The 26,752-nt window shown below is 29.0% G+C and overlaps 2 protein-coding genes across 2 annotated transcripts; both read left to right on the plus strand.

The window, feature by feature from the left end:
- The first annotated feature begins 6,657 nt into the window (after window positions 1-6,657).
- Window positions 6,658-9,039, plus strand: LOC136092063 (uncharacterized). The gene is made up of 4 exons (XM_065819781.1): window positions 6,658-6,753; window positions 6,942-7,002; window positions 7,832-8,250; window positions 8,353-9,039. The coding sequence occupies exons 1-4, from the start codon at window positions 6,658-6,660 to the stop codon at window positions 9,037-9,039; spliced, it is 1,263 nt and encodes a 420-aa protein (XP_065675853.1).
- Window positions 9,040-20,802: 11,763 nt separating this feature from the next.
- LOC136092064 (histone-lysine N-methyltransferase SETMAR-like) lies at window positions 20,803-21,474 on the plus strand. The gene has a single exon (XM_065819782.1). The coding sequence runs from the start codon at window positions 20,803-20,805 to the stop codon at window positions 21,472-21,474; it is 672 nt and encodes a 223-aa protein (XP_065675854.1).
- The last annotated feature ends 5,278 nt before the right edge of the window (window positions 21,475-26,752 follow it).

Genomic DNA, 26,752 nt, shown 5'->3' on the forward strand with positions numbered 1-26,752 from the left:
ATAAAATTGCCAGTTAAGTTCTACTCAAGCCTAAACTTTAATTTTATTATCTATATAAACTTATATATAAACTTATATATATATATATATATATATATATATATATATATATATATATATATATATATATATATATATATATATATACATTTATATACATTTATATACAATATTTTACAATATATATTTTCTATCAGTTAATTATTTCACAAAAAGTGTCTGTTAAAATATCATCTTCGCTATCAATATCACTATCTGTGTCATCTGTATCGCTTGTTTCAATTATTTGATCAAAGTCTACTAAACTTTTCTGAACTTCTTGATCAGATATAGTAGTTAGACATTTTCTACGCTTTTGCATATATTTTGCGAGAGAACTCTCAATAATTTCGTTATAATCTTCAACCGACCAAATGGTTTCCAAGAATTACAACACAATTATCTCAAAAGGGTTAATACCATAACCGTTTCCTGATGAGAATCTGGTATTTACACTACCTAATTCTGTTTTTTTCTCAAACACTAATGTTTTTATATGCGTATCTTTTTGAAGTCCCACATGCGCTAATTCTAATATATTTTTTTTAATAATTATTTTATTTGCTTGTTTGTCCGGTTTTATTTGTAACTAGGTTTTTGTCTGTTTACTGTTTTCAAAACTACACCATTATGATATGTTACCTTATAATATTTTGTCGTTAGTAAGCACTAACGGTTTGTGTGTTAAAAATATATTTTACTATGCTTAGGTGTTTTTTAAGTTTTTATTTCTACAATACTAAGGTTTTGTTTTTAATGTATATTGAGTTTTTTAAGGCTAGGAGTATATCTTATCTCTGTCAGCATACACATATACCCACACACCTATTCAAGTCTGAATTTTATTTAAATTTACTTCTTAAAGGTTTTTAACTCCTCTATTTTTTTAAGTTCATAAATTAGATAAGTAAGGCCATGGCTTACTGTAATTATACGGCCTGATTTGTTGCATTTTCCGTAAAAAATTAAAAGGCCAGTTTTTTACGGCTTATTTTTAAATTTTAAATTATGTATGAAAGGTTTTAACAACAACAACAATAACAATATATTTACCAGTGAATATTATAAAAAGGTGTTGAATAAAATATTGAATTATTATATTGTAAAAATTACTATATATATATTTGCTTGCATGCATTGGTTTATGCTTTTATAGTCATTTAATATGTAATGTATCCTGAACTGATTAATAAGTAAATGTATTCTGACTGATTGCCTGTTTCATTATATTCCATTAGAGAGTGGAATAATGAAAAAGACACACAGACAGTCTATTATTATTACTGTATATAGTCGAACTGCTTTTTTATGCCATGTTATTTAAGTGGAGATAATTCCAATAATAAATGTAAGTGAACTTTATATTTAAAAATATCTGTTACATTTTTTTTGATTTGTTTTAGTAATAAAATGGTTAATAAATGTGTTGTTACAAACTGTAAAACTGGTTACTCTAATGGTCCAAAAAAGTCAACATTTCATTTTTCTGAAGAATTTGATTTGCAAGAACGATGGATATACTTTGTTAATAGAAGAAAATGGGTTCCATCAAAATATTCAGCTATTTGTGTGAATCATATGATGACAAATTTATTAATTACGGAAAAGATGCACCTTGAAATGGAATCTTCTTTCAACTATTTAAACCAATGAAATAGTGGTATAGTGGTTAAGCGCTCGCTTCATAAGCGAGAGGTTCCAAGTTCGATCCCCACCACGTCCCTGGTAGTACCGCGCTCAACTTCTTTCTCCACGCAGCGGCCTTGTTCGTCAAGTTTCGTGTTTCGGATTATAGAGTTGAGAGAGATTATAACCACAATTAAGTAGCCTCCTCGTCTGTAGTGGCCTTCTGGGCCTTGGGGAGGTGAATTAACAAAAAAAAAATAGTGGATTGTCGACTCTAAGGTTCCGAAGCTGCCCCGAAAAGAACCAACTGAATTATTTAGGAAAAGGTGAGTTTTAAGATTTTTAAAGTGTTGATAAAATAATTTTGATTCTTTGACAGAATAACATTCTCTGCCAGGCTTTACATTTAAAAAAATTCATGATAGTGTGGTTTATTATGAACTATGTTTTGATGAAAAATCTGGCATACCAACTGTTTTTGAGTCAATAACTGTAAATAAAGATCTTTATGTTTCATTGTCATATAAAGATCTTTATGTTTCATTGTCATATTTCTTTATCTGAATGGTTTCGTAGTGGTCATAATTGCAAATTAACAAATTGTAGAAAATTTTCCTGTCTATATTAGAAATAAAGCCAATGATATGAATTCAATTTTGACAGAGTTAAATGAAATTAGATACTATTCTCCTCAAGGCAGACCTCCATATTCTGTATCCCTTAACGTTACGCACTAATTTTACGTCACACTTCAACACAGTCTTATAAGTTATTTTTAGAACAATTACCTTTACCATCTTTTAGTTTATTTAGAAAAATTCATTAAAATGGTATTCTCACGTGATTTTTCTGGTTTTAAGGCATTTGTAACTTTATTTTGAGATCATCCCATCGTAACTTAAATTTCCTTGTAAGTTTTTCCTTTTTTTCTTAAATTTCCGATAAGTTTTCTTTCTATCGCTGTACAATGTTTTCCTCGTCCCATTATATATCTAGTTCTAATTAAATACAAATATGATATGTTATTATTTTATAAAAGTTGCATAAATATTGACCTTACCTTTATGTCAACAACAAATAAAGATAATAAAATGTTTTTGATCCTACAGCAAACAAGTTAAAATAAACACACACCTATTATTTTGCTCCACCAAATTTGTAGGTTAAATATATAAATAGGGTATTCCCCTCATAAATTTGTAAGAAATTGGAAATATACTGCTCTCTGTTATAATAAAATAAGCGTAGTTTGTGTAGCAATCAGTTCCTAGATGTCACTTTATAAAATATACTGTAAAATGTCAATTTTAGTGAAATTTATTATTCACACCTATTATATATTGCCACTGTGTATATATATATATATATATATATATATATATATATATATATATATATATATATATATATATATATATATATATATATATATATATATATATATATATACACACAGTGGCAATATATATATATATATATATATATATATATATATATATATATATATATATTTATATAAATTATTTTGTCCATTTTTAAAAAAACCTCTTGCCCAAAACGAGCTAAGTGTACATAAATATCTTTTTTATTAAGGTTTTCAGCTGGTTTGTGTTCACATTAAAATGAAAAACATATGTATGAAAAAGGTAAAACACAACAATATAATAAAAAAACGGCATCAGGTTGGCATTTTTGCCAACCTGATGCCGACCTAAAACAGTTTGAGGTATATATTATAAAAATATTATATATTATAAAAAGTACATCTACTTCTTTAATTATATCATCATTAATTCCACATTTTTTCTTACTTGGGAAAATTTTATTTATGTTTTTGATAACATGAAAAGTTTTATCTAAAGTTAATTCAATTATATATTAATATGTTTAAAAATTCATTATCAAAAACAATATATTGATCAAATTTATGTACGGTATTAAACAAATCATATATTAATGTTAGTTTTGCGTTCTTTTGTTATGATTTAAATATCAGAAAACTAACCTGAACTAGTTTTAGGAGGAATCAAGTTCTTTTTAGATATTCCAAAATAGATTACATTGTCTAAATCCTCTTCAAGATTTTTTATGACAATACTATGATAGTCTTTTACTCCAGGGTTTAATACGACCTACTTCATGTATTATCTATAAGCAATTTCATTGAATTTGTAATTGAATGAAAAACATGCAAAGTAGTTAGCACCAAAAAGAGTAATTAATAAAAAACAATGAAATTTAAAAAAAGTATTATAAGAACTCACCTCTAAATGATCTTTAAAACAAGGATATGTGTCAAATACACTCTGAATCCTTTTTTTTTTCCGTCGTCAAAATCCATTGCCTTCTACGTGGAAATTCATCATCAAGATATTTAAATAATGATTCTGTGCAAGGTTTTTTATTTTTAAATTCTTTTTGAAGACTTACAAAATGCCCATCCATAATTTCTTCAACAGATTCTGTGTTAGCTTAAATTATTGAAAATACTTTAGAATATAGGCAAAGTAGCATTATCCGACTTTTTTATTTAAATTTTATCAATATATTTTTATATCATTAATTTTTTATTATTATTATGATAAAAAAGGTACTAAATAATTAAAAAGCCAACCGTTAGTTCCAAAAGTATTGATTTCGTTGCAATTGAATGACTTGCCAATTTTACTAGCTTTTCCTTGTTTTGGGAGATCATCCTTTTTTCTTTTAATTGGTTTAATATTTTTTAACTGTTGAAACAGTTTTCCCTAAATGATTTTTTTAACAATACCAAATAAAACCACTAGAAATATAAAGCAATCTGAACATATTATTCATTTAAAAAAATAAAGATAAAAATCATTATAAGAGGTTACCAAAGATTACAAAATGTTATAATGCTGTTTGCATATATATATATATATATATATATATATATATATATATATATATATATATATATATATATATATATATATATATATATATATATATATATATATATATATGCAAACAGCATTATAACATTTTTTAATCTTTGGTAATCTTTGGTATATATATATATATATATATATATATATATATATATATATATATATATTATATATATATATTTACATTTATAATGTACTTACATAAACTGTTTCTGGATCCTTGATACAAGGATATTATAATGTTAATGATTTAGCCATTTCTTCAAGCTCAGCGCTTGATGGAGTTCTATTAAATGGGGCCATCGTAGATACTGCCATCATGCAATTTACCTGTCCTCGTATCATTCTATGATACAATTCATTAGAAATATCATTTATTTTTGACGATAAGTCCAGGATCCTGATAAATGGTGATTGGTCCTTTTAGTTGTGATGTTAAACTAGATTAAACCTAGTGATATCATATTATAAAATTTAAATGTGTGTAAAAAACAACATAAACCTTATATTGTGTTCTTACACAATATTAAATGAATAATCTGAAAAAAATCATTAAATAAATCAAGAACATCAGCGATTGAGTTTAAATTTCTAATACAAATAATACTTCCATAATTACTTTAGTTTTATCTTCTGTAACTTCGATAATTTCAAAATCTACTTTAACTAAGTTCGCTGAGTGAATGGTTTCTTTGTTCTAAATACAACAACAACAACAGAAAACAAATATATAAATACAACCTTAGACTTATGAAGGCTGTGGTTTAACTAGCCGATAAAGTCATTCACTATGAGTAAACAAAATTATTTAAATTTATGTGGGTTTATTTTAAGTTACTTTTATGATTATTTAAAAAATTATACATATACCTCTGAGTAAAATAAGTTGTTGAGTTCAGATGAAGTGCTTTGGATATCATTATTGCTAACCTAAAATTTAGCAAAAATGGTATTGAAGTTAATTTTATATACATTTTATATAATAACAAATATATCGACTTTATAACACATATTATTATTTTCATTTTAAGTTCAATGAACTTACCTTTTTCGTTAATTTTTCATTTTCTTTGTTCTAAAAATAACAAATAAAACAGAAAATAAATATATAAATACAACCTTGACTAATTATTTTATATTTAGAAGGCTGTGGTTTAACTAGCCAAGTGAGTCATTTACTATTAGACTTATTTTAATTAAGCAATGTTATTTAAATTGATGTGGGTATATTTTTAATTACCAATTTAAATAATTATTTAAAAAAACTACACATACCTCAGCTGTAAATAAGTTGATTGGTTCGAATAAAGAGCTTTGGATATCATTAACCTAAAATTATTGATGTTAATTTTAACAGATAATATCTGTTTTCCTATATCTGAGATATAGCTATATCTATTATATCTAATTATTTGCTATATTACGTTACTATATAAATTATTTGCTATATTACGTTATATTATTTCCAGATATTTGCCATATCTGAGATATAACAATTATATCAATTTTTTAACACATATTATGGTTTTCATTTTTGGTTCATTGAATAAGCTTACCTTTTTCTTCAATTTTTCATTTTCTAATTCACGCAGTTCCTTTAATTTAGTAAGAAGAAGTTGCCGCATTTTAAAATTCATTTTGCCAGGAAAAAGTTCAAATTTTAGATTCTTTTTAGATTCATAATTTCATCAAGAGTAAAGTTAATTCCTATTAAAAAAATGTAACTGGATTTGTGAAAAACTTTATTAAAAACCAAACTTACGAGCTAATTGTTTAGTATCTAAGAGGTTCATGATCGCATAAGTTTAATATATATATATATATATATATATATATATATATATATATATATATATATATATATATATATATATATATATATATATATACATTTATAATATTGTTGTTACTATTATAATATTAACAACAATTGTAATGTTATTTTTGTGTTTATAAATGTTTTATAATTATCAATAATATTATTGATATTAATGATATTTTAAAAACATTTATATACACAAATACATAATGTTATATTTGTAAATAAATGAGCTCTAAAAGTTATGCAACTAACCCTTAAATGTATCAACTATATTACTTTCGATTTTTGGAATCAGGAGAAACAAATCTTGAATATTCATTTTGGCGCCCATATTTAACTTCTGTGTTAACTGTGGTAGATTATTCCAGCTTACTGAATTATTGCGCAAAACTCAAAACGAGGTTACGTTTTTAAATTATAATTGTTAGAAACGTTCCTTCCTACACAGACTTACACTTCTTACACATTTTTTACACTTTTTTCATTTTACCAGGAAGTATTTTGTGAATTACTTTAACCAATACTTTTGTTTCTTTCAATAGAGTAAAAGTACCACAAACCAAATCAGTGCGCAAAAGCGCGCAAAAGTTACAGTTACAAACAGTAATAAACTGACAAAACATAACAACAGCATACAATAACTACGGCAAACAATAACTACGGCTAGATCACTAAACGCATTGAAACAATCATTATATTAAACCTTGAAAAATATAAATTAATAAACATTACTAATTAATAAACCTTACTAACCTAGTGGTATGGTAACTTGAACTAACCAATTTTTTGTTGACAAAAAAAATAAAAATGAGTTCTGTTTTTTCCTATAGTCTTTGTTCATTTCAAACTATAGTACTAAATAATCTCCTCAGTCACATCAGTATAGTTCATTGCAGAAATCCCTACTTTGCCATCAAGTGTAATGTTATTTCATGTGGAGTAGTTTTTACACGCTACGATTCTTTTATACAAGCATGTGACGAGGCACCACAAAGATATTTACACAATTAGAAATCGCACTTTAATAAATGCCAATTTTTGTAGTTCTAATTCGAATAATTACAATGATAATGACTTTTCTGAAATGAATATGTAATGCAAAGTTGGTGCGTAAATACGGTATTGAAAGTATTCTTCAACCTATTATAAATAATACCATCAAGCTTTATCATGGTTATAAAATAACAATAGATGAAATAGCAATAATTTTAAGAGGAAAGGTCATAGTTTGTACCGGTGATACGCTTGGTCAATATTTTTAGGGTGTTTTAAAGAAGGAGTTGGTTTTTCGTTTCAGAAGTGTAGATCTTGTTATTGCATTAATAAAAACATGCAAATACTGTTTGATGAAAGACTGTTCAACGAACATTCCAAAGTTATGCTCATGAATGCAATTTAATAGAGCAAGCAGTTACAAGCTGATTAAAATTAGATTTATCAACACCATTTGGTTTAAACAAGCGAAGCCCTTTATGTAGTTTACCAGGTTTTGATGTAACAAAGCAGTTACTGCAAGATATTATACACACATTGCTTGAAAGTGTTATTCAATACGAAGTCAGATTAGTTTTGTTGAAATTCATCAATAACGGCAACTTAACTCTATCACAGTTGAACTTGGCTATTCAATTTCATACTTATGGTTACACAGAAACTTTAAGTAAACCACCACCATTAAAGCAGTGTGTTTTCAATGGTGACAAAAAGTATAAGTTAAAATATAATGCTTATCAAACTCAACTCTTTCTTCGAATATTTCCATTTTTATTAGCACCATTTGTTCGTAGCAATGATGAGTATTACTCATTTATAAAAACATTATTAGAGATTGTTAATATTATATTCTCTCCAGTAATAACATTAAACACAATAGAAAATTTGAAACAAATAATTTTTCAGCATCTTCATAAATTTAAAGAATTGTTTCCTGATTAAAACATACTTCCAAAACAGCACTACTTAGTTCATTTACCAGAATCAATTAAGTTGTTAGGTCAACTTGTCAGATCATTGTTTTTTAGTTTTGAAGCAGCGCATCGGTATTTTAAAGAAACAGCTCAGAAACAAAATTTTAAAAGTTTAAAATTTTCATTAGCAAAACGATGTCAGTTTTTGGAATGCCTAAATTTTGGTAATTCATTTGCAGAAAAGAATTCCCACCCATTTTTTGCCTCTGATAAAAAATGTGGAGTTTTATCAAGCTTGAGCAATGATTATTTAAGAACCTTACGCAGTGACATGGATGCTTGTAGTTTGTTACCTGGTTTTGAAATAAAATATGCTTACAAAGTCAGTTGGATAATTTTATATGGAACAAAGTATGCTACTAATGGCATTATTGCTGTTTCAGTTATTGGTGACCCTCCTGTTCCAAAAATTGTACAAATTAAAAAAATAACTTTAATATCTGATTATGTGTACTTTAAGGTGAATCCATACCATACCATACTTTTTGAAAAGAAGTTTCAATCATATTGTTTAGAAATCGAGTCATTAATATCTTATACTGTTCCTTTTAAAGAGCTGGTTGGCTATAATGTTTTCCATATTAAATTTTCTCCAAATGGTTTAATTTATGTGTCTACAAAATGCAACATTGATGAATACAAAAATGAAAACAGAATATTTCTAAACTATTAAATTAAAAATTGGATTGCTATCTTTCTCTTCTCTATTTATTATGATCTTTATATACTCATATGGATAACATTTATTGATTTGCGTACAAAAGCGATTTAATTCAATAGCGATTTTATTCGTATGATAATGAGAAATTTTTATCAATTATCATATAATATCATTAATTTCCCTAGTCGTTAATATTATTATAACATTATTGACTTCTTTATAAATATATATATATATATATATATATATATATATATATATATATAATATATATATATATATATATATATATATATATATATATATATATATATAATGAAATAAAATTTATATATATATATAAATTTTAAAAATATATATAATCAACATTACACAATATTGTTTCGTCCTTTAGGACTCTTCAGTAATGTAATAATTTTTATGGGGACAAGTCTTAGCAATACAACTAAATAACCGATTTAAAGCAGTTTAAAAAATTTGTTGTGTCAAGCCAAAGTGTTTAAACTACTTATTAACGGACCAGCATTACGCAGACAGCAATGATGCATCTCATAAGTAGAGTGCTCAACAAAACAAAACATAAGGAGCTATATCTAACATGTCATATTGCATACTTTGGTTAGCGCTTTGACGTCACACTGATTTAGGGATAGGCAAGGGCTTCAGTACATACATCAACTGGTTTAGGGAGAATCCGCATGGGAGTTGATAACACATGGAAAGCTTAGGGTTAGGGAAAAGATTAATTTATTTACACTATTCTTCCTATGAAAACGTGATAAAAAATGTTAACTTTTTTTTCACGTTTTGATTACAACAATCGGCAAGAAAAACACTTTCTTCAACACATGTTCTCGAGTCCTTAATAAACGCCCCCCACCGGCTATTAATTTTTGGATATTTTTTTCACCCTTTCTAAGCTTATTAAGATTTTATAATAATTTTTACTTGTTATCAACAAAAAAATTATATCTCAAAACTAAGAAAGAGTGAGAGAGTTTTATACGGACCTTAAAGACATTAAGCATAATAACCTCACCTTAACAAAAGCCCTTAAACTTGGAAAAATGTCTAAACCAAGTTGAGACAGATAAAAATGTTATAACTGCTTCTCCAAGCAATGGAGGAGCAGTATTCCGCCCTCCCCCACATATTTATTAGATTTGAGAAAAATTCCTACCCCACTCCCCTTTTATTACCCCCCTTTCCTACCGTTTGTTGGATCTGATGAAAAAATTCTCACCCAACCGTTTATTCCGACCCTCCATTGTATTCGGGAATCTAGAGTATAAGAATTACATGAATGTATATACATCTATAACACTTATATATAGGTGTTATACATGTATACTAGGTATATGATAAATTTTAAATCAATTAGCTTGGGGTTCTAAATGATGAACTTTTGCCTAAAAATCACTGAAATGACATTGATTTCACCATACCTTGAAAAAAATTTCCGCACTCTAAGACAGTTTTGTATTTAACCATACAACACATAGCGGTCCAAAGGCTATTAATTATAATATGTCAGCTTTATATACAATACACATGAAAAATACATGAGAATGAGTACCTACACTGCCCTACAGCATTTGTAGTGATGTTAATAATCTTTCAGATTTGTGTATTAGTATTAATAAATTTACAGTTAAGATATTTGTTTGTTCTGTAAGAAGAACGAATGTCCTCCATCAACTTTACAGCTCTCTCGGCTACTATGTTGGATCGAGGCAGATCAAGCACTGATGGTTTCTTCTTCCAGTGAGTCGATAAGCATTTCACAGCTTTGGAACACTTAAGTTGGGATATTGTTGACAGCAGGTCTTTATAAGCCGCCTCTGCATAGTGCTGGTTTGAAAACCAGGCCCGCGATAATGTAGTTGCAACGAAATTGCAAGTTATTTTCAGCTGTTCTCGCCAGTTTGGAAGAATGAAAAATGCAATAAGCACAAAAATGCCTCTTGAGTTCCACCTGGCACTGTGTAGTGATGGCAGCTTGTGCCATTTGATACGAGGCCATTTTGCCTCATTTTTGTAAAACTTGTATGCTTCACAAAGCTGGAAAAGAAATTTAAAGTCATCTCTCCAGCCAAGGTTTCCATATTCTGCTACCACTGCTGTGCCCTTGTAGGCATTTTTTAAATCATCATAATGCTCCATAATCTCATCAATAAATTTGTAGTTAATGTTAGGCGACTGTGACTGTATAGGAAAAAAGAAATCCAAAACATGTCGTAGAACAAGATCAAGAATGTGATGTTGGCAGCCGATGTATTGAGGTTCATCGAATCCCTTGTCTCGAAATGTTTTCTGAAGCTTGGCTACAACTCCATTCTTGCCACCAGTATTTACAGCTGTTGTGTCAGAGATGATCATCTGAATACTGTTCCATGTATTGTAATCATCAAGTAGGTCCTGTAGTGCTTTATATATGTTTGCAGAGGATCCACTGTCACAAACCGAAATGCCAAGTTTTAATGTTCTTTTGTCATTTTTTAAGCACACAACTTGGTACTCAGTCTTGTCAATTTTCTTACCATCAAAATGCAAAGAAAATTTCTCTTCAGAGATGAGTTCGATGAGGCGGTTCTTAACTTGTTTTGCATCTCTGATTGTTCGACGCCAGACTCCAGACTGTGATGGTGTTGGGACACAAACTCCATCCTCAGCCAGACTTTGAAGCACCCGTGACGTTTTTCTGGTTGACAAAGAGTTGCTAGACACTAGTTTGGCCGCAGACTTAGTTGACTGGCGTGTTGCACGCTTTCTGGGAGATGCTCCTGGAACTGCCTCCGAGTCACCACTGCTGCTTCCTTCCTCAGAATCCTCACTATCGCAGAAAAGTGGTACGGAGATAACCGCTTGGTTTGTCAAGGGTTCTGATGTGCTTTTGGCCCTTTTTGATGGATGGATTGTTGACATAGGAGCCACTTTCGTAGTTGTATATCCCACCCTGCCATCTGATTCAATTTGTACTTTGTACAGTTGTTTGTCCTCACTACAAAGCCAATTTCCATCTGGTTTTGTTATATCGAACAGATGAGCAAGATTTCCTTCAAATACTGCATTTGGTCGCTTTCTGTGTTTCTCAAATGATGTGACAAGTTTGTCAACATTAGTTGACACTTGTTGTTTGGAAAAAACAGGAAAATTAAACTTCTGCCAAAGATTCATCAATTCCTCGGATATTTTTGTTAGTCAATCATGCCGTCCTTTCAATTCATCAAAGAGTCCCAACGATATCTCTGTTGGAAGGTATTTTACACAATTTGTCGCTCATATCCTGTTTTACCTGTGGTATATTAGGACGACGCTTCGTGCTTGATTTCAAATTTTGTGTCCACATTTCACCAGCTGCTTCCACTGCTGATTTTGACTTTTTACTTTTAAAGGATATATTTTCAAAAAGAAGCACTAAACAGCAGATCTTGCAAATTAATACTGCAAATAAACAAAAATTGTTTGAATGATATAAACAACTATACAATATACAGTATTATATATTTACAGTTTTAAAAATCAAAGTCAAGCATAAGGATGTAAGAACTGGGAACAAAATCAAGTGAAAAATCCAAAAAGTTAAAAGTAGTGAGGTGCTAGGTGCGGGAGGTTTTTTGTGATCCAATGAAATAAACCTCAAAACAGTGATCTATTGGTAAAAGTTCATCAAATGCAACATTAGGAAAATTAAATTTTGAAAAAAGTTTCTTTGTCATATACCTAATGTATACACTTATAAGTGTATACAAATATAATTGCTCTATGACGCTATATATATAATGATATATATATAGCACTATGACGCTGTATAATATATGTATATATATAAAAATATATATATATATAAATATATATATATATATATATATATATATATATATATATATATATATATATATATATATTTATATATATATATATATATATATTTATATATATATATATATATATATATATATATATATATATATATATATATATATATATATATATATATATATATATATATATATATATATATATATATATATATATATATATATATATATATATATATATATATATACACTTATATATATACTTATATATATACAATTATTGTAAATTTTCTATTAATAAGATTCTTCTCGTTTCAAGAAGTAGTTATAAATTTATTTGTTGCAAACTGTCTTGAAACAAGAAAATAGTTACTTGAATATTTTGTATTGAAAATAAGAAACTTATTTCTTGTTTTAGGATAAACTTCATAATGATAAAAATATTAGAATAAATTGTCTTAATTTGAACAACCATCAAGAAAAAGAAAAATTTAAAACAAGATCATTTTTTCTAAAAGATTTTATAAGCGTATTATTCCTTGTTTAAAGAATAATTTTTCTTATTTCAAGAAAATAATTAGAAAAATATATCTTAATAAGAAACACGATTTTGCTGTGTTGAAATACTTTTCCTTTATCTTTCTTATATATATTTTCTCTATCTTCGTTTTTCTCTTTGTCCTAACGCTCGCTTCTAAAATTGTTCTCACGTATAAATTTCTCATGCGCGCACGCACGCACACCCCTATCACAGGCGCTAAAAAAAATTTTAATTTTTTATTTTTTAGTATGTAAAAAGAATTTATTCTCATTAACCGGTTTGATATGTTTGTATACTGAGCCAAGAACAGCAGGCTTTCTTAAAAATACTAAGATTAATAAATTACTTTTTTGGACTGCTTGCCCTCACCAAAAACCCTTTTGCACCTGCGAGTTAAGCTCCACTGCGCCTGTCCCTATTTTAGTCAGTCAATGTAGCAACACTCGGCTGCGCCTATCCCTATTTAAGTCAGTCGATGTATGTACACTCCACTGCGCCAATCCCTATGTAAGTCAGTCTATGTATGCGCATTCCACTGCGTCTATCCCTACTTTCTAATTAATTTAAGCATAAATTATCCAACAGCGCCTTGACCTATTTTTAAGCAGTAGATACACGTATACTCCATAATGCATGCCTCTTTTCCTTACGAAATTTGTCATATTAGCATTCTACTGCGTATGTCCATATATATTTTTTACACATACATTTTAAGTACAGTTTAAGGCTCACATTACCATTCATATACCTGCTTTAAGGAATACTTTTTGCATACGTATTTCTTTCTACAAATCTTATTTAATATAGCTTCTAAGTTATAAAATAATTATATATTAAGTTTTAGCTAAGTATATGAACGTTTAGCTCATTTGGTTAAGACATCGCACATGGCCGGATATGGTTCGCATCCCGCGTGGGCAATCATATTTTTCTCTATTTACTTTTTTCACTTGACTCCATTTAAGTTTTGTGAGATTTACTCACTTATTGATCCATATCAGTATTCATATACCTGTTGATTAGTTCAGAGATTAAAATTATTTCTTTAGTATGAAAGACATAACACACATGCATTTGTTTAGTAGGCCTCAATCACCATATGTCGTTTACACACTTTGTGATATTCTGGGCTAAATTGTCTCATATTACTTTTTTCTATTAAAATATACGTAATTCTTTACTAATTTTAAATATAAAATAATCTTATACATTAGCATAATTAATTAAATAGATAAATAATTTAACAACAATAAAGGTTTAAATAGTTTTAATATGTCAAAATAAGATAGGATAACTTTATTTAATTTTTAATGTGCTCCACCTATAAATTTATACTTCATTAACCAGAATAATAATTTTTGTAATATATTCTCATCCTTACCAGTCAACGCCCTTAGCATCATATATTTGGTCTATCGCTATGGTGATTTATTTTGAGGTGGTATTCTGCTGCTGTTCATACGCATTCCTCTTTATGCGAGGTGTCGGTTAAGGTCTGACCGCGAATAGATCAACCGACTGAGGGATAAACATAAGTCCATTCTACTTTATTGTACGCGCTTCCCTGTTTCTTGGCTTCTACTAAAATGCTGGTGAAATGTACGTAAACAATAAATAATATAAATTATTTTGCTTTAATTTTGTGCTTTGATACTGGACATCTGTTCAACATCGTCTAATTTTATTTCTTATGCTTACTTTAATATAATCTTTTTTCCTTCTTCCCTGAAGCTCCTACGGCCTATTATGTTCCATAAAAGTAAACTGGTTTTCGAGTCCGGTTGCGAATTATAAATATTTTATATATTTATAAAAATTATAAAATATTACACAATTGTTTTATAATCTGAATATTACACATACCTTTAACATATTAGAAATTAAAAGAATAATTTAAATAACTTTTTAATCGATTTTTTTTTAAGCTTTAAGGATTTTTCTGTTCACTTTTTGAATAGCGTATAAACTGTTAATTATGTAAAGCTGCTGTTAAAAATAAATACAATTTGAATAAATAAATATTTTATATAAAGTATGACATTGCAAGACCTTATTTTTATTATACATTTTGTATTGGTTTGCTTCAAGCGTGTTTGCGTTGAATATTTGCGCTTTTCAAGCAAAACAATCAATCATTACCATAAAACAAAATAAAAATAAAAATAACATAAACAGCGATAATATAGAATATAACTTTTTTGTTTTTTATTCACTTGTTTTTACTGTTCAATAAAGGTTTAAGGAATTTCTTTTTATTGCTATAAAAACTTGTATAAATAAATATACTTAGGCTTGCTAAATAAAAAAATTTATCGCAACATTTAATTATAAATATTTTTTTTATGGCTTTCTTTTAAGTTTCATTTGGTAACTTTGTATACAAAGCAAAAACTGAATAAACTTGTTTTTTGTTTCTAATATCAATAAACAGTTTTATTAATGATTTTTTATAAATTTTGTCATTATTTATCAAAATATATGGTATACTATATATTTTGATAAAAAAAAGCTTAATAAACCTTAAGTTTTTTCAATTTATAAATAGCGCATATATCCAACATAATTGTCATTCAAACTTTTTTACATAATCGTCAAAGCGGTTTTTGTAAAATTAATTACTTCTTTTGTCTTACCGCTTAATAGAGCAATTTAAAAGTTAAAAAAATATCAAAGTTGATTCATGTAAATCGCTTAAGGCGTATGTAATTCGTACGTAAATTGCCGGTGACGCGAAATAGATAACTCCCTGTTAAAACATTTTAACTCCCCGGTTAATCTATTTTGAAATAAATTAACCCCGGGAGTTAAATTATTTTAAAATATAGCGAAATGGATTAACCGGGGGCTTAAGTATTTCTAACCCCCATTGAAATAAATTAACTCCCTTTAATACACGTTTTAAATAATTTAACTTAAAATTATATCTACAAAATTAGTTAACCAACTCTATAACACAAAATCGCTTCTAGTCATCGATGACGAAAAATACTTTTGTTTTGCAGGGGACAACATGCCTGGAAATTCTGGATACTACACAAACATCAAAAACACATGCCCATAAAGTGTTCGTTTTATAGGAAAAGAGAAATTTCCAAAAAAATTATTAATGTGGATAGCCATATCTGACCGTTGTATGTCCGAGCCATTGTTTCGCACTTCCAAGGCTGTAGCGATCAATTCATCAATCTATATTAATGAATGTTTAGAAAAACGACTTCTTCCATTTATTCACAAGTATCATGGAGACTTTAACTATTTATTTTGGCCAGATTTAGCAAGTTCTCATTATTCTAAAGATTCTCTAAATTGGATGGACCAATATGTCTATTACGTTGATAAAGAATCCAATCCACCAAATGTGCCTCAAGCACGACCAATTAAAAAAATTTTTGGGGACATTTGACACAAAAGGTTTGCGAGGGAGATTGGCAAGCTTCAACAGAGCAAGTTTTGATTGATCGCATTAAACTAAAACTACAAGAAATTGATTTTAACTTTTTACAGTCGCATATGAAAGGCGTCAGAGCAAAATTGAGATCAATTGCAGATGGTGGTGTTTTTTTCATATAAAAAATAATATATTTTTATTAAAAGATAAATGCTTTATTTAAAAAAAAATATAATAGCAGTTTATTTTTTTATTTATAAATAAGTTATTGACGTTTTTATTTTGTCCGATAACTTCTGCATCACCCGTTATTGTATATTTATATATTGTTATTATATTTTTTCTTTGATAGAGAAAAACTTATTATTTGGTGCATACAGTTACCTAATATGGTTAGAAAATACAAACGTCTAACTAATCGACAATCCTGGGAAGAAAATTCAATGAAACCAGTTATTGAATCAGTAATGAAGAAGGAAATAGGGTATAAGAAGGCATCGTTAATGTTTTGTATCCCAACATCGACACTGCGATACAGAATAAAAAGACTTCAGCAAGGGAGTTTAGAACTATGTTTTTGTGCAGTAAAAAAACTTGGGAATTTTAAATCAGTTTTTAACCTTGAACAAGAGCAAGAGTTAGCTAAACACTTAATTTTTCTCGAGAGTCGCTTGTTTCCAGTTTCAATGAAAAACTTGAGAGAATTGGTATTTTAGCTAGCTGAAAAGAACAAGATGCCAAAAAGAACATAGCTTTAACAAAAAACCAGGAATGGCAGGCTACCAGTGGGCAGAAAGCTTTTTAAAACGCTATCCTGTTATTTCTTTGCGTATGCCAGAGGGAATTTCTGGAGCTAGAGCAATGGGATTTAACTGCTGTGAATAAATTTTGAACTATTGACTAAAAGCATAGATGAAAATAACATAACTCTAAATAATATATATATATATAATGTTGACGAGACAGGAATTTCTTCAGTACCAAAAAAAGTGTCAAAAGTAATTGCTACGAGGGGTAAAAAACAAGTTGGAACTGTAACATCAGCTGAACAAGGGAAAATCATTACAATCGAAATGTGTATGAGTGCCCCGTGTTAGAGCTCCCAAGAACGTTAATATTATTGAAAAAGCTCCTCTGGGTACTATTGCATCATATCACCCTAGTGGTTGGATGCAAGCAGACATATTTTTGAAGTGGTTTGACCATTTTCTGTCCTTTGTAATGCCATCCAAAAAAAGGCCTGTACTGCTATTATTAGATGGTCATGCAACACATACAAAAAATATGCATCATATCACCCTAGTGGTGAAATGATGCATAATTTTTTCATAATGAAACCACGTGAAAATTATGTTACTGTTATTTGCTTTCCACCACATTGTTCACACCGTCTGCAGCCACTAAATGTCTCCTTCATGGCACCATTTAGTAGCAACTGTTCGGATGAAGTTCGTATTTGGCTGCGTACACATTATCCTAGAGTTGTGACCGAATATCAGATTCCAGAACTATTTGGAATAGCTTTTATGAAATCTGCAAACATGTTGACAGCTGTAAATTGTCTTAGAAAGACTGGAATAAGTCCACTTAATCCTGTGGTTTTTGATGGTTGGATGTTTGAGCCTTCAGAAACAACTAACAGGTCATTTCCTGAGATGGATTCAGCAACACCAAATCTAACTACCAAGTCTCAAACACAAACTATTTCACTGTAAGAATTATCCCTGACATCTTGCTCTGAATCAGAAACTTTGTCTTTGACATCTATGGCGTCTTTTACAATTGCTTCACCTGCGGAAATTGTAAGTATCTCGAATGAGAAAATTCAGCAAACTCGTAAACGATGCTGAAAGGGCAAAACAACTATACTCACCAGTTCACCAAATAAAGCGGAACTGGCAAAAAAGAGGGTTATAAAAATTAAAAAAAGAAAAAGCGCTCTAACAGTTGACAAGACTGTAGAAACAAAAAATGGTACACCTGCAGAAATTGTACCACGAAAAGTATACCCCCAGCGATTTTTGTGATTTTTGTTTAATAACATTTTCAAAAACTGTTGCATTTTTTTCTAAATTGCTAAATTTAAAAGCTTTTTTTTGTTGTGGTTGTTGAAATACACTGATAAAAAAACACAGGTTTTATTTTCATATTTCATTAATCTAAACCTTACGGGGGCTGTTATGACATGGCTGATATATATATATATATATATATATACATATATATATATATATATATATATATATATATATATATATATATATATATATATATATATATATATATATATATATATATATATATATATATAGTATGTTATATATTACTGTATTATATGATGTTGTATGATTTAGTATTCAAAATACTAAACTCTTGATTGTTGTAAAGTGCTCAATATTTAAGAAAATAATTTTTTTTTTCAAAAACAGAGCGTTTTATAATTAAATTTTAGAAAAAACAACTTTTAATGGAACTTAAAGTTTCATGCCTATCGGCCATCATCAGTCTTAAAGTACAAAATCAAAAATATAAGAAACCGTTTAAAAATTACAAACTACGATAGAATGAGTTCTGACGTTATATAACAAGAAGACGTAATGGAAAACTAATCTCCGCTATCAAATAATGAAAGGAGAAATTTATTTTTGTGTCTGCATTTAGAAACTAATTCGCCTCTTTTGTTTAGCAGATTGTTTCGTTTGTAAAATAATATTTCGAATTTCTCATTTAAACAAAGCTTACAAATTTTTTTATTCCATTTGATTGAAGTTGTAAAATTGTTTTCTTTTAACTCCCATACTTCCTTAGACAACTCAGTGTCGTTTTTGTATTTTTTTATGTTAAAAGATTTTTGATGGTTCGCATAACGTAGCTAAAATGAGGTTTCGCTTATCCCAGTGTATACTTTATGGTTGTATTGAGGTTTATTTGAGCTTACGGTGGCTTGGTAAACGATATTGTTAGACAAGCAATTGTTGTTCAGTGGACAAAAAGATTTTTTATATAACGTCAGAACTCATTCTACCGTAGTTTGTAAGTTTTAAACGGTTTTTTATATTTTTGATTTTGTACTTCATGGCTGATGATTGCCGATAGGCATGAAACTTTAAGTTCCATTAAAAGTTGTTTTTTCTAAAATTTAATTACATATATATATATATATATATATATATATATATATATATATATATATATATATATATATATATATATATATATATATAAATATATATATATATATATACATATATATGTATATATAAATATATATATATATATATATGTATATATATATGTATATGTATATATATGTATATATATATATATATATATATATATATATATATATATATATATATATATATATATATATGTATATATATATATATATATATATATATATATATATATATGTATATATATATATATATATATATATATATATTTTAGGGTGCGGTTGTGCCTCTCTATAGGGGCACAACCGTTTTTTTCACTAAGTCTAATTTTTGTGTTATAACATTTTCAAAAACCGTTTTATTTTTTTCTTAATTGCAGCAATTTAAATTTTAATGATATTTTTACCGTTTTTATTTTCATACTCCATTAATCTAAACGTTACGGGGGCTGTTATATATATATATATATATATATATATATATATATATATATATATATATATATATATATATATATATATATATATATATATATATATATATATATATATATTATATATATATACATATATATATATATATATATATATATATATATATATATATATATATATATATATATATATATATATTTATATATATATATGTATACATATATAATATATATATAACACATCGCTCAATAAGTCCGTAGGATGAAATATAGATGGCAACACAAATACCGAATCCGTATTGTTTTTAGAAAGTACCAACCTTCAAACGATATCTGTCAAAGTTTCATGACAATCGGACCATTATTTACCAAGTTAGTGTGTGAACGATTGAATCAACTTTTGTGAATTGAAAAAAATGGAAAAATCAGAATTTCGTGTGCTCATTAAGCATTGCTTTTTGATGGGAAAAAACACGGTGCAGACCAAACAATGGCTTGATAAGTGTTATTCGGACTCCTCTCCATCGAGGCAAATGGTTGAAAAGTGGTTTGCTGACTTTAAACGTGGTCGTACAAACACCGATGATGCTGAACGCTCCGGTCGCCCAAATTCGGCAGTTACTGAGGAAAACATCAAAAAAATCCATAAAATCGTCTTATCCGACCGCAAATTGAAATTGAAGGAGATTGACGAGGCCATAAAGATATCAGAAGGCAGTGTGTTTACAATATTACACGAACATTTGGGTATGAGAAAGCTTTGTTTGAAATGGGTGCCGCGTTTGCTAACACCGGACCAAAAACAACAACGAATCGATGATTCTGAAGCATGTCTGGCACTATTTCACCGAGATAAAAAGGATTTTTTGCGTCGCTACGTCACAATGGATGAAACATGGATCCACCATTTCACTCCTGAGTCAAATCGACAGTCGGCTGAGTGGACACCAGCGGGTGAAAGCCGCCCAAAGCGCCCAAAGGCTCAAACCTCTGCTGGCAAGGTTATGGCCTCCATATTTTGGGATAGCCATGGTATATTGTTCATTGATTATCTTGAGAAAGGTAAAACGATCAACAGCGAATATTAAATGGCATTATTGGAACGATTGAAGGCTGTAATTGACGAAAAGCGACCGCACATGAAGAAGAAAGAAATTCTCTTTCATCAAGACAATGCACCGTGTCACAAGTCAATGAAAACAATGGTAAAAATGAATGAATTACACTTCAAATTGTTGCCCCATCCACCATACTCGCCTGATTTGGCCCCCAGCGATTATTGGCTGTTCTCAGATCTCAAAAGGATGCTCCAGGGAAAGAGATTTGGATCGAATGAGGAGGTCATCGCCGAAACTGAAGCATATTTTGAAGGAAAAGATAAATCGTTCTACAAACATGGTATCGAAAAGTTAGAGAAGCGCTGGAATGACTGTATCGCCTTTAAAGGAGACTATGTTGATGAATAAAATCAAATTATGTCAAAATGTTGTTGTTTTATTAGCTATCCTACGGACTTATTGAGCGATGTGTTATATATATATATATTATATATATATACATATATATATATATATATATATATATATATATATATATATATATATATATATATATATATATATATATATATATATATATATATATATAGATATATATATAGAGATATATATAGATATATGTATATATATAGATATAAACTCTGAACGCTTTAACATTAGCAATGGTGTAAAGCAATGTGGAATTCTTTTACCGTTCTTGTTCATGTTTTAGATAAAAAAAAACTGATTTTTAATATTACGAATATGCATATTGAATGTAACATTGGTGGAACGTTTTTGAATTTTTCGGCATATGACGACTAATTGAACTATTTGCTCCGTCTTGGCTTACATTGCAAAAGTTATTAACTGCATTAAATGTTGAAGCCACTGCCATTAACATGTCATTTAATACAAAAAAAACTTTGCGTATGGTATTTAATCCAAAACAGAGATATAAGAATGTGTCAAGCAATTTTCCAGTGTACTTTTGCTGGATATGAATTAGTTTTCATTGACAAATATAAGTATGTGGGTCACATATTAGAAAATGGTTTGTTTGATTATGCTGATATAAATCGAGAGATTAAAGGTCTTTATACGCGTACAAACACAATAATTAGACGGTTTAAGAAAAGCACGATTAAGTTAAAAGTAGAGCTGTTTAATGCCTCTGTTTTTATGTGGCTCTATGGACTAATTTTGTGCAAATACCGTGTTAAAGCTAGATTCTTGTTATAAGAATTATACTAAATTTTTTTTTGGATATGACAAGTTCTCAAGCGCTTTAAATATGTTTATGGTACTAGGCTTGCTTAATCTAGATACAAAAATACTATAAAGCAGCCGTGGAGCAGTGTTTTTAAATACTGATTTCATTTTTATATAGATGGTCAAATTTACTAAAGCAAAATCATGCTTTAAAAAAACAGCTACTAAAATATGAAAAAATACTTTGAAAAATATTGCTTAACAGTATGCTAGAAAACAGTAAGGTAAGTTATTAGAACAACTAAGACTATGTAATTGGAAACAACCTTAAAGATATGGCAGTATTACGATATTTTCTCTCTTAAACGGTCAATTACCTTAGATTTATTACTGGGACTTACTCCTTTTTTACTAAAAGCCAAAACAACATTTTGCTATAAATGCAATTTATATCTTTACTTGATTTTTATCTTTAGTATTGTTAATAGTTTTGCTCTTTGAAAAAGATTTTATAGTTGACTTTTTAATAAATATTTATAACCACTGCAATATCATAAATGGTTACCATAAACAGGTAAACTGACCTTCAGTTTTAAAAAGTGATTTGATTTTTTTTGCTGTATGTCCTTAATTTATTTGATTCAATTCCATTACATTCTTATTTTAGATTTATCATATGATGTGTTTATGCAATATAGAAAAACAAATTTAACAACTTTTGTGTTTTCTTTAATTTGAAAATTTTTGTTAATATGATAACAAGATATATTTTTTACTTATTTATTACATTATTTATTAACTGTTATGAAAATATAAAACTTTTTCATTTAATTTGATATTTCTTAAATTTATGTATAATAATTTTATTTGTTTAACTTAAGTTTAAATAAGAGTTGTAGTACTAATCTATTTAACCATTTACAAAAACCTAATGAAATAGACTTTAAATAACAGGTCCAATAGTCCTTTAAATAACAGGTCCAATAGTCACATGCTTGGCCTCGGCATTTACATTCGTAAGAATTCACCCATTTGTCGTGAAACTAGGTTTGAATCCACAGACGATTCTTTCATGTGCTTTCGTTTAGCACAACTTCACTCTATTGCCTTTCTCTTTGTTCTATATCGCTCTCCTTCATCTCAAGATTGCACTCTTTTTGACATTATTTCTAATCATATTGACCAAGCCCTCTCTCTTTATCCATCAGCTAATATAGTTGCTGTCGGTGACTTTAATGCTCACCACTCTGAATGGCTTGGCTCTAGTGTCAGTGACTCTGCGGGCATTCAAGCCCACAACTTTTGCCTTTCTCAATCCCTTACTTAAATAGTCAACTTTCCAAATCGTTATCCTGACAACCCGAATCATCTACCTTCTTTTCTCGACTTATGTCTTGTTTCTGATCCTAGTCAGTGCTCAGTTTCTCCACATTTACCCTTAGGTGCTTCTGATCACAGTTTGATCTCTCTAAAACTAATATCTCATTCTTCTTCATCCCCGAATCCCCCTATTATCAAACCTCTTACAAATACAGTAAAGCTGACTGGGATTCTTTCCGTGACTTTCTTTGTGATGGCCCTTGGGTAGAAATCTTTCGTCTTTCTGTCGACAAATGTGCTTTTTACATAACTTCGTGGATTCAGGCTGGCATGGAATCTTTTATTTCCTCTTGACGATTCCAGGTGAAGCCTCACTCTCCTCCATGGTTTTCCTCACACTGTGCTGCTGCGATTGCCAATCGAAACCGTTACTTCCATATTTATTAGCAAAACAATTCTCCAGAAAACAGAGACGTCTGTTTATTACTACTAGAAGCAAATGTAAAAAGGTTTTGTCCAACGCCAAAACCCGCTATTCTCAGGTCATGAAATCTCGTATCTCATCTCAAAAATTAGGCTCTCGTGACTTCTGGAGAATCTTTAATATTATTAATAATAAGGGCAAATCTATAATTCCACCTCTCTTGTATGGTTCAGACTTTGTCACCTCACCTAAAGACAAAGCCGAATTGTTTGCTAAAAACTTTTCATCAATATCATCTCTTGATTTCACTATTTGCGTTCTACCTGATATTGCCAACAAACAGGTTGATCCATTGCTTGACATTCATATCACTCTAGCATCTGTATCTAAAGTGATTTCCTGCCTAGACTCTTCTACAGCTTGAGGTCCGGACAACATACCTGTTATTGTCTTGCAGAAGTGTTTTCCGGAGCTGTCGTCTATACTCTCAAAACTATTCAACAAGTGCTTATCAGAGTCTTGTTTTCCAGCCTGCTGGAAAGCGGCATCTGTTATCCCTATCTTCAAAAATTCTGGAGAGCGATCTGATTGATCTAACTACCTTCCCGTAAGTCTTTTCCTATCATAAGCAAGGTTTTTGAATCTTTAATCAACACTTAATTTCTCATCTTGAATCTAACAACTTACTTTCTGACCATCAATATGGATTTCGATCTTCTCGTTCTACAGCTGATTTGCTAACAGTAATAACTGACAGGTTTTATCGTGCATTAAATGAAGGTGGAGATAATAAGGTCATCGCTCTTGACATTTCAAAAGCTTTTGATAAAGTTTGGCATGCTGGTCTTCTCCATAAGCTTTTTTCTTATGATGTATCCGGCAACATCTTTAAGATCATTGAATTCTTCCTTTCCAATCGTAGCATAAAAGTTGTCCTCGATGGACAACACTCTTCTTTTTATCCTGTAACTTCAGGGGTTCCTCAAGGTTCTATCCTTGACCCTATACTCTTTTTAATTTAAGTTAACGATTTTCCAGATATTCTTACATCTAAGGTGGCATTGTTTGCTGATACTACCATTTATTCTTGTCGTGATAAGAAACCAACACCCTCTGATTGCTTGGAGGGGGCATTTGAGCTTGAAAAGAATCTCAATTCTGCTACAGCATGGGGCTCACAGTGGCTGGTGAACTTTAATTCAGTTGAAACTCAATTTTTTCAGCCAATCGTTATCGCAATAATTTAGATCTTCCTATATTTATGAACGGTGATGTACTCGATTGTTCAATATTATTGAACGGTGATTGCACACGTGTGTTTTATAAAAAAAATTCAAAAAACACCGGGAGTCACGCAAAGATTTTAAACAATTATTTTTACCATTTGCTAAAAATTATTTATAGAAAGAGATTATATAAAAAATAAATATAAAAATGACGGATGCGGAAAAGACTTAACATGAACCGTTTTATTGGTCCAGATATCTAGTATGTATATAATATGCGTACCAGTGGTGAACCGCATAACTTGAATAACTTCATTTGCTTTATTGGCGTGTAAAATTTCCAGAAAATAACCGGAAACTATGCGAAAAACTTTACTCAAAATATCCGGAAATTTTTAAAAATTTACTTGTAGTAAACATATAGAATAAAACTGGGTCAAACGCAAACAATATTATTTCGCACGCTAAACGAAATTATCAAATAGAAACTAATTAGATAAGGCTATGAAAAAATTAAAAGAGATTCAAATGCAGAACTATTTCCTCTAATCCAATCAATAAATTTATATGCCGATTCAACTCCATTTTTTCCTTTTTTTGTACAACTGTAAAGGGAAATCAAAATTTTTTATATATTTTTTATCGTCGCAAACAAAATTGCGCTTGAACCGAAACTGAAATAAAAAGTTTTTTTAGCACTATCTTGTTGGAAATTTAATTTTATTTCAGATAGTATCATTATTTGCAGCTACAACAAAAATTTTAATAATCAAAATAGTAAAAAAACTGTTTTTTCTGATAAAACTGCAATCTCGATTAACTACTTAGTTTAGTTTTTCGCAAGTGACTAGCGCCTATCATTATTTAATTAACTTAATTCCGATTTCATTGTGAATGAAATATAATGTTAATTGTTAATATAATAAACTCTTACTCATTAAAAACCAATTATTACATTATTTCTTAATATAATCATCACTCACTCAATTCAATTTAACTCACTCACTTTAACATGTCAACTAAAAAATCAAAAGCATACAAGGAGACGATATACTAGCCGCATTAATTGATATGAAAGAGAATAAAATATCACTGAAAAAAGCTGCATTCAAACATGGCGTTCCAGTCTCAACGCTCAAAGATCGCA

The sequence above is a fragment of the Hydra vulgaris genome, chromosome 15 (assembly GCF_038396675.1).
Source record: "Hydra vulgaris chromosome 15, alternate assembly HydraT2T_AEP".
Classification (NCBI taxonomy): domain Eukaryota; kingdom Metazoa; phylum Cnidaria; class Hydrozoa; order Anthoathecata; family Hydridae; genus Hydra; species Hydra vulgaris.